The sequence below is a fragment of the Pipistrellus hanaki genome (assembly GCF_964339955.1).
Source record: "Pipistrellus hanaki genome assembly, chromosome: 4".
NCBI lineage: Eukaryota > Metazoa > Chordata > Mammalia > Chiroptera > Vespertilionidae > Pipistrellus > Pipistrellus hanaki.
The window spans coordinates 57792840-57805964 of record NC_140506.1 but is presented as its reverse complement, the minus strand read 5'-3'; the positions used below and the strand labels follow the sequence as shown (position 1 = coordinate 57805964).

The 13125-nt window shown below is 44.2% G+C and overlaps 1 protein-coding gene across 1 annotated transcript in view; it reads right to left on the bottom strand.

Annotated features, from left to right (window-relative positions):
- The window catches only part of CAMK4 (calcium/calmodulin dependent protein kinase IV), a 143565-nt gene extending 130965 nt beyond the window's left edge, over window positions 1-12600 (bottom strand). The window contains exons 1-2 of the mRNA XM_084882843.1: window positions 12439-12600; window positions 11599-11815 (exon numbers count right to left, since the gene is read on the bottom strand). Of these exons, the coding sequence (XP_084738969.1) occupies window positions 11599-11747 (149 nt within the window). The 5' untranslated portion in view covers window positions 11748-11815; window positions 12439-12600. The remainder of the gene's footprint in view (window positions 1-11598; window positions 11816-12438) is intronic.
- Window positions 12601-13125: the final 525 nt, after the last annotated feature.

Below are 13125 nucleotides of genomic sequence, written 5' to 3'. Positions count from 1 at the left end.
AGATTTGCTATTCCTGACTCTTCTTCTTATAGTTTGTAATATCAATTAAGTTCTGTTGATAATCATGACATAAATCAAAGAAAGTGCACTTTCAACAAGGAATGCTACTATGAACTGAGAGAGAAAAGAGTTAATAACATGTCATGTCCATTGCCTTTTTTAGCAGACCATTCCAGTCAGCAGGTTATTCAAGTCTAGCCTTTTTGATTTTTTAAGAAATGTTTCTGTACCTGGTTAATTTTTCAATCATATCACCTTGAAGCACGACTTAAGAAATAATTAAGTGATGACAATGGATTTGTTAACAGGGTTAAACTCAATATCCTGGCACTAATGCCTACTGCTCTTCACACTCTGCCCACAAACACTTCCAGGCAAAAGCAGTCATCGGCCTAAGACAGCAGTGGGCAACGTTAACCATAAAGTAAATTAGCCATATTAAAATCGAGGTTCTTGCAAAATAATATGAAATCTGTGTTCAACAACAAAGAAAAATAGATTTTATTTAACCCTCTGCTTGATGAGCAAGCTGTATTATTTTTCTCTTTTTCTGTTTTTGTTTTGTGACTTTTTCGGTTACAACGGCAGTAAGTTCTTATCAAATCTTTCATCGGATAGTAGCTTAAAAGGCATAACAAGTGCACATGCATACCCACTTCCCCTTTCTGCACAAAGACACACCTTGCAGTGTGATTTCTTTTTTGTCTGCATTTTGATGTATATCTATATCTTCAGTTCAATCATTTTCATACAGCAGAATATTATTGAAATATAAGTAAAGAAGCTTATTTAGTATCCACTTATAACTAGCATTTTCAATGTGATAATCATCCAATGAGATGTTTTAAGCACATGCTCCTCCCGTTATATATCCTTGTGTTCCTGTTTAAATGCCATACATGTGCTACTGAACCAATATGTACTGTGCTTTTAAAACACCCAAAAACAAAAATTAAAAGCAAAAATTAGATTAGACGGATTCTTTAATACTTTCTTGTAGCACCTCACTATATTACACACACCCTGGATGTGGACATTCCATTTTTGAAGACCTCTGCTTTAGTCAAAATATGTGACTGGTTTAGTACTAAAGTCTATTCAAAATAAAAAAAGTAATAATGCTATTTTAAAAAATAAATTGCTTAGTTAAACATAATCCCAATTTAAGGGCTGTAACTAGTGCATCTGAGATATATACATGGTTTATAGAAGGATTACTCAAAATGCAGATAATATATTAATAAACAGATAAATTAATTAAACTTTACTAGAGACAAATCTTTTATCAATAGTTTAGCATATCATTTTATAATGGACTTTTCAAACATAATAGAAGAATGATCAACTTGAAACATATATTTAATTATTATATGTAAAATAAATTATCCTCCAATAAATAATCTTTGGATGTGAACACTGATCATGGTATGGAAATCTAACTTACACACACTTCTTATAAAGTTTCACCATTTTCAAAAACATGAATGATGGATGAAAGTAGCTAACAGGCTGCACAGGCAAGAACTGTGTTGAGACATCAATAGACGTAAGAAAAGGATGAGTAGGCAGGCATTTAAAGGTTGTGCCCACCTTAAAAAGTATCAGGTTGACATTTTCAAAGTGAATGGAGGTGGTGCAAAGTGGTTCCTTGAATAAAAGAAGTCTTGACATTTTAACCTGAAATGCTCATGTAACTGAAGAGAAGCAGAATTTTAGCTTGATGGAGCTAGGTCAGTGTTTGGCAAGCCATGGCCAAGGACTGCTTGTCTCTGTATAGTCTGCAACCTAAGAGTATTTTTTACAGTTTTAAATGTATTTTAAAAATTAAAAAAATAGAAAAATATAATATTTTGAGATGTAAAAAGTATATGAAATTCAAATCCCACTATTATAAAGTTTTATTGGAACACAATCATGTGCATTTGTTTCTGTGTTGTCCCTGGCTGTTTTCACTCAACCATCACAGAGAGCATATGGCCCAGAAAGTCTAAAAGATTGTCTGTCACTTTACGGGAACTTTACCATGATGTTAGTCCTCTCAATCCCAAACTTCCCCTATCTGTAAGAGGTGTTTCTTTCTCTTTTTAACAAACTTGATAAGTTCTCTCTTACCCATTCCCCTGGCTTACGGATAAGTGGCAAATTCTGAGTCACACAACTTAAAACCAAGATGCAGCTGCTTTGATATAGTTACCTTTTGCTCTCAAAATGGTTACTTTCTTTTGTTTTCAGTTGATATAGACAGTTTTTTTGTTTTGTTTTTACATGCTATCTTTGGTTTGACACCAACTTATTCTCCCAACCTTATCTGCCATTGCAATGTCTATGTTTTGTCAAGTTTACAAATGGGCAGCCTGCATTTTTCTGTTTTTATATATTTTATAAATCAATATCTTTATTGATTTCAAAGAGGAAGGGAGAGGGAGAGAAAGATAGGAACATCAATGATGAGAGAGAATCATTGATCAGCCGCATTCTATGCCCCACACTGGGAATTGAGCCCACAACACAGCCATGTGCCCTGACCAGGAATCGATGCTCCTGGTTCATAGGTGGATGCTCAACCACTGAACCATGCTGGCTGGGATGGCTTTTTTTTTTTTTTTTTTTTTTTTTTACTTTTCACCTGGCATGCCCTTCACAAAAGCTCTACCTATTAAAATTCTGCCAAATCTCAAGGTCCACCCCCACCCCCATAAAGATACCTCAATCCTTTCAGTCAGAATTATCATTGTGTTATAAAGTGGATCTACTATTTTTTTACCTCATATTATTTTACCTGGTGTTTATGTATTTATCTCATGTTAAAATTATTGTTGATACGTTTGGAGGCCAAACAGTGTTATATAAATCATACTATTCATACCCTAGCCCCTCACACCACCACTCACACACTCTACCAACATATACAGTGGTGCCTCGCATAACGAACGCCTCGCACAGCGAACTTTGGACAGGTTTTTCATGAAACCATCGGCCAAAAAGCAGAAAATGGATGAAGATGTGCAAGATTCGGTAGACTCTACTTAGTCTGTCTTAAAATTAAAAAAATGTGTGTTTTTTTTAAAAAAAAATTATGTTTTTAGATGTATCTAAATAAAAATATGTCATCTTAGCATATTTTTTTTATGTCATCTTAGCATATTTTATGCTACAGAACGAACTATTTTTTTTAACATGTATTGTTATGGGAAAACGCGCTTCACATAACGAACTTTTCGCATAACAAACTTGCTCCTGGAACGAATTAAGTTCGTTGTGTGAGGCACCACTGTATTGCCTAGTTCATAGTTATTCAAAAGGTCAAACCTATAAAAGGATTTTTAGGTGCACAAAGGCATTGAATTAAATAACAAGGGATCAAAAAAATTGAGAACTTCATTCTCTTTTCAATGGTTCTGATTACATATCAAGAAGAAAACCTCAATTAGTACTACTGTGGTTTTAACCCTGATAACTTTAATAATCTCCCTTTAAAAAAAAAAAAAAAGAGAGAGAGAGAGAGAGAGAGAGAACAATCCTCAAGTTTGGAGCCTTTTGTGGACAAGTATTTCTAACTATCTATGTATATAAAAGGCTAATATGCTAAGTGTCCCTTTGGGAGTTCAACCAGAAGACCGGGAGTTAGATTTCTCACTATGATCTACGCTGACCACCAGGGGGCAGCGTGGAACATGGCAGGTGACCAGCGGTGGTGGCAGTGTGCTGAGGGAGTGAGGGAAAAAGGAGGCAGGGAACCTGATCAGCCCTGATCGCTAGCCAGGCCTAGGGACCCTACCTGGCACACAGGCAGCTAGCAAAAGAGGAGATGAGGAGTTAGAGAACCTGATGGGCCCTGATCTCCAGCCAGGTCTAAGGGACCCTACCCACTCATGAATTTCGTGCACCAAGCCTCTAGTTTAGATACATATAAAAGCCTAAGCGACTGGACAATTGGACGACTGGCCAGTAGCTATGACATGCACTGACCACCAGGGGGTAGACACTCAATGCAGGAGCTGCCTCCTGTGGTCAGTGCACTCCCACAGAGGGAGTGCCGCTCAGCTGAGAGAGGAACCCCAGACACCAGGCTGACAGTGGCAGGCGCAGCTGCAGCAGTGTGAGCCTCTCCCAAGGACACTCGCCCTGCATGCCTGAGCAGCAGCAGCAGGGACAAAGGGGCCAGGGTGAGCGGGAGCGGTGCAGCACCCAGCCTGGGCTTGGGCTCCTCCCCAGCACCTGCAGCTTCACGCACTACTTTGTGCTGTGCAGGATCAACATAGACAGTGGGCTGCAGCCTGATGAGCTGGCAGGTAATGCCGGGCTGTGGGGGCCCCACCAGTGCACGAATTTGTGCAACAGGACTCTAGTAATTCGTCCACTGGCCCCCACAGGCCAGGCTGAGGGACCCCACCAGTGCACGAATTTGTGCAACGGGACTCTAGTAATTTAATGAAAATACTTTGTTTTTATTGCAATTTATTCTTATAATTATTTATGACATGAATACTAGTTTTCAATTTAATAAAAGTAAGTATTCTTGATAAGTAAATTTAGGTTAACAAAAATGGGATGGTTTAAACAAAAATATTAAGCAAATTATAGTACAGGTGGTATGCACATATGAGAGAAATCTTAATGGTATTACATAAAAAATGGAAGAAACATTTGGTCATAGCAGATACTCAATAAGGTCAAATAATCTTACTCCACCAACCTCCCTGTTGTTAAGCATCTACATAACTATAAGAAAGTCATGTAAAAGCCTAACCTCAGGCTTCTGAGACAATGGTTCTCAGCAGGAAGAGGGGGGTGGGTAGGAGACATTTGACAATGTCTAGAGACATTTTTGGTTGTCACACTTGGAGGTGGGGGAGGATCTAGTGGGTAGAGGCCAAGAGCACAGCTAAATATCTGGCCCCAAACATCTACAGTGCCAAGGTTGAGAAATCAAGCTCTAAGAGAAAAGAGAAAGCTCTACCAGGACTGCTCTTTGTCCAGCTCTGCTCCAGTCCTCATGTGATCTGTGCCACTGATAAGATTACTGGGGAAAATCCCCTACCCAAACCTTTCACTATATGACATCCCCACACAACCACCGTGCTCCATTAAGATTAGAATTTTTCTTAAATGGACTGTCTTGAAAAGTCCATATCTTTTATGTGCTAATACTATGCGATCAATATTTAAATCTAACTTACTAATTAAAACACTGTAGTTATAAATTTTCAGATGATCTCCCAATATCAAATAGGAAAAAAATAATTAACATAAGGATTAATATGAGTAAAACTTTTATTTTAGCTGCTATTGATTTTTATGTGAAGTTATTCTTCAGCCTGAGTTATATGCTTCAAGAACTCAATTAAGTGTATATTTTACATAATAAACCTGACTTTGAAATTTTTAAAATTTAAATTTTTATTAGACATGTTAGCTATCCCAAAAGAGAATCTAAAGAGAACTACTTTTTAAGCTAGTCCCACCCCCCACAAAAATAATTAGCATAAAAAAATTAGTGGTTGAAAAACTTTGTTTGACTATCACTCAGCACTCTATTCTCAAATGCATTGGTGCAAGCACATAATCCACACCTTATGAGGGTAAACTGTTTACAATCTTTGAAGCGATTTTGTGGTTAGTGCTTTCTTTCTCTTTCTCTCTCTCTCTTTTTGCAAGTAAAGTTCTTCATAACAGTTTAGAAGCAGATGGCACCTGTGTCTTTTTTTTTCCTTCAAATTGAGTTATTTTTACCCTTGCAACATTATTTAAATATGAAAAAGCAGTGTGTTCTTTAAAATATATATATATATATATATATATATATATATATATATATATATATATATTTACTGATTTCAGAGAGGAAGAGAGAAGGAGAGAGAGAGAGAGAGAGAGAGAGAGAGAGAGAGAGAGAGAGAGAGAGAGAGAGAGAGAGAGAGAAACATCAATGATGAGAGAAAATCATTAATCGGCTGCCTCCTGCATTACCACCCCCCCCCCCCCCCACACACACACACACACACACACGGGATCGAGTCCCCAACTCGGCCATATGCTCTTGACTGGAATCAAACCCAGGACCCTTCAGTCCGCAGGCTGATGCTCTGTCCACTGAGCCAAACCAGCCAGGGCAAAAGTACTGTAGTGTATTCCTAAAGTAATAATTCTATCATAGTCTTCACTGAATACTGAGGCTCTTTACAATGAGTTCATTTCCAAAACTTAGCAGTTAGTATGTATGAACTTCAATTGTTGGTATAGCTGAGAGGTATCTCATGCCTTTAAGTTGAACTTGAACTAACTCCTAATCCCGACACGCCTGTGGTGAAATGATAGTGAAGGTGAAACTTGAATCCCTTTCATTTCAGAGATACGAAGCCATCAGAAAGGCAGCGCTCCTTTCAACACCTGCAAGCTACAGAGAGGCAGTTATTGGGACTCCCATCGCGAAGACGGGAAGCCAACCGCTCAGTGACATCAGGGCCACAGGATTTCCCTTTCCCCGGGGTCCCTAGGACTGAGGTCATCATCTCAGGACCAACAGAGACCACATGTCAAAGAGCAAGGAAGCAACACCCCCCCCCCCCCTTCCCGTGCCTAATCCGTTTCATTACCATTCATCCACTCCCTACAATTATTTGTTGGGCACCTGCTGAGGACTGAGCACTGTGCTGGGTGAGGAGCACACAACAGTGAAAGAGCAAAATCCACCATCAGCCTCTGGGAGCTTCCAGTCAGTGTTCCTGAGGCAGTTTCTGTTCTCTCATTGCAATCCCACCTTGCTCCCCACTCAACAGCCTGAGAAAAGACTTGGGTGGCCCCGGTGTCGGGGGATGGGGTGGGGGGCAGGGGAGTAGGAGGTGGGGGAGGGGAGTCAGTTAGTTGGAACTTCATCCTGTGCACCAAAAGGTTTCGAGTTGGTTTCAGGTCGGCACATTCCATGGTAGCAGGTTCAATCCCCAGTTGGGGTGCATACAGACAGAAGGCAATCAACTGCTGTTTCTCTCTAAAATCAAAGAACATTTCCTTGGATGAGGATAAAAGAAAAAAGGTTGGCTGCACAGAGAACGAGAGAGGGACCACACAGTGGTATTTGGTCACGAGCACAAGAAGTACTGGCCAAAGGAAAAGAGAGGGTTCCATTCCTCCCCAGCCAGGAACATGGGTGGAACCCTTGTGAGAAAGGGCACGTTTTTTCACGTTTTTTTTGAGGGGAGCATTTTCTGGCCATTCCTGGGCCCAGGAGTTCTGTGTCACCAAGTGGAAGACACCACTGCTCAGGCTCCTGAGGTCCTCCTCTCTACAGGGAAGGTGTCCAGGCCCAGCGGCCGGCCCCCTCAGCCGTTCCAGAGTACAGTGCACCCAGCAGATATTGGGGAGACACCAGTTTGTAGAAGTGTTTGAAAAAAGAAGCCCAATACTAATTTGGAGGCAAAGCTAGGAGACCTTTTCTCTACAGAGCTGTGCAAATGGAGACCACTTGATGTTGCCAACTCATTTGCAGGGTGTTTTTCAAAAGGACTCTGCCTCATACTTTAATCTGCCTACACAGAGTTAGGGCCGAAAACAGCGCTTTTCAAACCATCATAATCCATGAGTGGGATGTGAAATCACATGGATTCGGCTGATAAATTTTAATGAAACAATAAAATCACACAGTGTAAAATAGGAAATATTAGAATACATTGTTGGTAATAAGAATAGACATCGTTTTATGAAACTAGTTTCCATTTTACACACACCTCCGCCTCACCATCTAAATCTAGTTGGTTCCTCAGCAATAACACGTAGAGCAAGGGATGCTGTATGATTGTGCTTCGATTGGGTGCCATATAAATGCATTTCTTTTCTTTGTGGATCAGGTTATGGTGGAGGGAGGAACTGAAAGTCACCAGCCTAAAGAAACTACAGGTAAGTGGAATGGGAAGTTTTTTAAATTTTTTTATTCCAAATTAATTTAACTCTTTTTTTTTTTGTCCTAATTATTTTTTTATTTGGTTTCCCTGAATTTGCATTGTGGGGGGTGTGTACCTCTAGTTTTGTTACAAACATTTTTTTCAATTTCATACAACAGGAACAAAAGGTGTGAAGTAACAAAAAAAAAACAAGACATGGGTTTGGGTGCACAGGGGGAAATTCTCACCACAGAGCGGGCAGACCAAGTCCTGCCCTCTTTGTGCCAAACCACCGGACAGAGTCTGGACCAGACACAGGCTCTCCCTTCTCCCTTGGCAAAGCCATTAAAACACCAATTTCTCAAATGACTGGGCGAAGGACCAACCTCTCTCTAAGATGTGGAGCCCTGAATAGGATCACGGCCAACTCATATTTTTAAGTAGAAATGAATTTGTGGGTGTATCGTGATTTTTGTAAACTTTATGACAAACTATACATGAAGCAGTATTTTCAAATGCGAGTAATCAGCTGCCTGTTACTCTTTTTTTTAAAACAGTTGACACTTCATATATTTTTAATATGTTTTTATTGATTTTAGAGAGAGGAAGGGAGGAGAGAAGGGGGGGGGGGAGAGAATGAGAAACGTAAGAGAGAAACATGGATGTGAGAAACAACAATCCTTTGCCTCATATTCCCAAGTAGGGATCAAACCTGCAACCTGGGCATGTATCCCATCCAAGAATCAAACCAGAGACCCTTCGGTGCATGGAACTATGCTCAACCAACTGAGCCATACTGGCCAGGGCCTTGATATTCTAAAATAATCCTCCTCACCCATACCCCCCACTCCTCACCTTCATCCTGAAATGAATGAATGAATGAATGAATGAATGCAAGCAAGCTATCCCATCTGCTCTGTTCTAAATGGCTACATATAGATCATTGTTGTCTCACCATCCAGGGGCTTCAAGTGGTTATAGCATTGGGAATTTAGCTGCCTGGAATTTCCCAACACATCCTCAGGGTGTGTTGCCCTAAGCTTACATGTCCAATCTTCTTGAATTCAGAAGCCCCTGACCTACAACAGATAAGGATAATAGAAGAAGGACTACTCACAAATTCGTTTACCTACTGGGGATTGTCTGTACCCTGGAACCAACCGCCCTCGCACAATTATCTGGAGCATAGTTCTCTTAGCATCTTCATGATGCCTGTGCTACTAATGAACTACATGTGTTAGCCTTAGAGGCAGGCAGCTTTGGCCCAAGACAGAGTCAAGAAAGCAAAGACTTGAAACCAGTTGTTTCAACTTTGTCACTAACGCAGGAAGTAAGAGGACTTTTGTCATTCAGTCAAACTCTGTGTTGCACTTTCTGGCTTTATAGATTCTTAGTACTTACACCTGTAACACAAGTTGCTTTATGTTTTAGGTCTTTAAAAAAAATAACTTTGATCGTGAAGTGATAATATCTCAACCAAATGGAGTAAAGCAGGCACCTCACCAATTCTGCCATCTACAGAGACCTGACTAATACACATGACTGCTGGAAAACAGCAACAGTAAACATTCTTAGTTTTCTCAAAACATTTTAATTCTGTGACTGTCAAAGTATTGAAACAACTGGGTAGCAGACTGAGAGTCTTAGCAATATAAATCTGATTGAATCTGTCCTCCAAAATGTATTGCAGAATATAAGCTTACACAATAACTTCCAATTCCCTAGGTTTTCTTTATGAAATCTACCATCCCATATATGTGTATAACTTGTACTGTAGTTTATTCTCTTTCTAACCCAGTGGTCTGGCAAACTGCCGCTCTCAAGCCACGTGCAGCTCTTTGGCCTCTTGAATGTGGCTCTTCCACAAAATACCACGGCCTGGATGAGTCTATTTTGAAGAAGTGGCGTTAGAAGAAGTTTAAGTTTTAAAAAATTTGGCTCTCAAAAGAAATTTCAATTGTTGTACTGTTGATATTTAGCTCTGTTGACTCATGAGTTTGCCGGCCATGGTTCTAACCATTTTCCCATTCCTCAAATTAAGTGAAATTTTAGTTTCCTGAGGGTGAAGCTTATTGGTAAAGATTAGCATGTGCTGATGATACATTATTGCCAGTTAGAGGCACCTGGGGGAGAGGTTAGCGGGAAGCAATGAGATTTGGTGGTGGGGCAGTCCCTGCAGCACCATCAGGCACTTCCTCTCCTGGGTGGCAGTTTCTAAACCACCAAGTAAACAATTTTAAGATTATCTCTTTCATCAGAAGTTTACACTGCTCCCCTGCAGCTCATCATACAATTATAGGAGGTTTGGAGCCAAGGAAGGAGACATTTCATTTTCAACTTGCTAGTGAATGCATGCAACCGCAGATCTTCAGAGGAACACTGAAAAACGTGGTCAAATCAGGACGCTAATGTAGACATTACTCAATGCTCACATATTTGGAACATTTTTAAAGAGTGACAAACTCCTGAATTTTCATTCAATTCTGCCTTTCTTATACACCTTCGGTACTCCATAAGTTAGAAACAGCTGTGACAAACTGAAGGTGGGGGTGACCCTTACACCTTCCCACCAAGGAAGTGCCAGCATCCAGAATCCTGCCCAGTGGCCTCGAGATGACATAGAAAGAAATGGGCTGTCAGCTAACCTCTGGACAGCAAGAGGAGAATGAAAGTGAAATTGCAAAGAAGCGCTCAGCGCAGAAGCTTCAACTTGTCAACCGTTGAAACTACGTCTTCAGATTCCCTATCATAAAGGGCCTGGATCTAAAACGTGGTGAAAAAGAACTCTCCTTCCCTATGGATAACAGAAAGGGAGGAAGTGGAAAGGAAGGAAGGGAAAAAATAATATTCAAAGGGTAAAAGTATGAGACCCTGTGGCATCATTCAAGTGGCAGAACTCCCACCTGTTTGGGTCTTCAGAGGCGGGAGGAGGGACGTTTCTGCAACCCCAGGGAGGTGGCTTTTTCATGCAAAATTTGAATAAATCACTCCAGGGTAGGGAACTAAGAAGAGCAGCAGAACCCTCTTAATTTCCACTGCCTGGACCCCATGGGCTGCATTTTTCTTTAAAGCCATTCTCCCATCCACTCTTCTAAATGATTCATTCCCCCCCCCCCCCCCCCCCCCCTCGCAGCAGACTTTGCAAGGTAGCTAGTATTTGAGTTTCATTCCCAGTGTCACTTGCTTTTGGAAAGCGTGCTGAGGTGAAGGGGAAAGATCTCATGTATTCATTCCGTTTTGATTTGGAGGGTTACCCTCCGAGCCCCCGACCCCCAAAATAACTAGACCAACAGGACCCTCTGGTAAAGCTACAATCCTGAGCAAAGACACCATTTGGGGAAAGCGGGGCCCACGTGCGATGGGAGCTGTCACCCAGGGAAGCGGCAGCCGGCGAGGAGGAGGGACAGTGGGAGCGAGTCGGGCTGCTGGGCTGCTGCTCGCAGCTGCACCGGCCTGAGCGCTCGCTCGGGGGAGACCTGGCTCCCGCTGGAACGGGGCTCCGTTCTCTCCTGGACACCAGGCGGGAAGGAATCCAAGGGCAGGGAGGCCGCCTTCGGCACCCCAGGCGGCTGTCGCTGCGATAGGGACACCCCCAGCGCGCGCCGCGGGCTTTCCCAGCAGCCCGAGCCCGTGCACGGGGCGCCCGGCTCCCCCAGGTCCGGGGCGCCCCCGCCCCCGGCGCCCCAGCCCGCCTTCCCCTACCCGCCTCCCCCGGTCTTACCGTCCCAGCTCCGACTCCACCTCGAAGAAATCGCTCAGCGCATCCCTTTTGGAGCCGTCGATCCAGTAATCGGGGACGAGGTTGCCGGCCGCCGCCCGGTCCACACTGGCGGTCGAGGACGAGCAGGAGGGCACCGTGACTTTCAGCATCTTCGCGGCGGGACTCCGGAAGCCGCCGCCGCCGCCCGAGCCAGCAGCCCCGCCGCTGCCGCCGGCGCCTGCGGACGGAGGAGAGGCGGGGTCCTCCCTCCCCGCACGCCCCCGCCCCCGGCGCCGCCCGCCGCGGCCCCGCTCCGCGCCCGGGGGAAGGTGGGCGGCGGGGAAGGGGGCGCGCAGCCGGGAGCGGGCGCGGAGGCTGAGCCCGAGCGGCCGCCGGCGGGGAGCGGGGGCGGGGGCGCTGGGAAGGAGTGAGATTCCCTCCCCCTTCTCCCCTGCTCTCCGTCCCGCTTCCCCTCCGCCCTCCGAGCCTTTCCAGCGCCCCCCGCCCCCTTTCCCTTCCTCCCTCTTTTCCGTCCTCCGGCTCCCGCAGGGCCCGCGGCGGGGCCGGCTAGGGCCGCTCCGAAAGCCGAAGCTCGGGGAGGCGCAGGGACCAGAGCATCCTCCAGCGGGAGGAGCCGGAGCCGGGAGGACCGCGCGGCGGGGCGCTCGCTCCGGGAGCACGTGGCTCCGGGTGGGCCACGGGGCGGTGAGGCAGGGACCTGGCCGTGGGAGCAACTCTTCCCTCCCTGGAGCGCCTGTCGGCGGCTAGCCCCTCCGCCTGCCCCCAGCTCACCAGCCATCCCTTGCCTGACCCTCTGTGGAAGCTCCTCTGGGTGGTCTGTGTCCACGCCGGCTGACTCACCTTGGAGCGGAGTCTCCTGTTGGAATAGATCCCGTGGTGCTGCTACCGGTGCTGCCTCCTGAAGCTCTTGGAAAGGCGGGTACTTGGCTGTGTCGCCTCCGCTCCCAGGTTCTGAGGGCGAGCAGCAGAAGTGACCCGGAGAATTACAGATCTGGAAGGGCCCCCCTGTGGAAGCCAACTGGTCCCGCCCTGTGCCCGAAGGCAAGAGCTGTCACCATTCATGGCAGAGAAGATTGTTCCATTTTAAAGCTCAGTCCTCTTCCCAAGTGACATGTCCCATCACAAACATTCTGTCCATCAACCTTCGGGATATTGGTTAAATATTGGTTAAATATATATATCCTGCATATTTCAGTCCTGGAACAGTTTCTTTCTCTTTAGATTTCAGCAGAGATGACCAGCAATTAATTGTATTTTGCAGTACATATATATGAAAACAATTATTGCATCGCATCTCATTTCTGGCTAATATACTCTAAGCCAGTGGTCAGCAAACTCATTAGTCAACAGAGCCAAATATCAACAGTATAAGGATTGAAATTTCTTTTGAGAGCCAAATTTTTTAAACTTAAACTTCTTCTAACACCACTTCGCCCAGGCCGTGGTATTTTGTGGAAGAGCCACACTCAAGGGGCGAAAGAGCTGCACATGGCTCCAGAGCCACAGTTTGCCAACCACGGTGCTAAG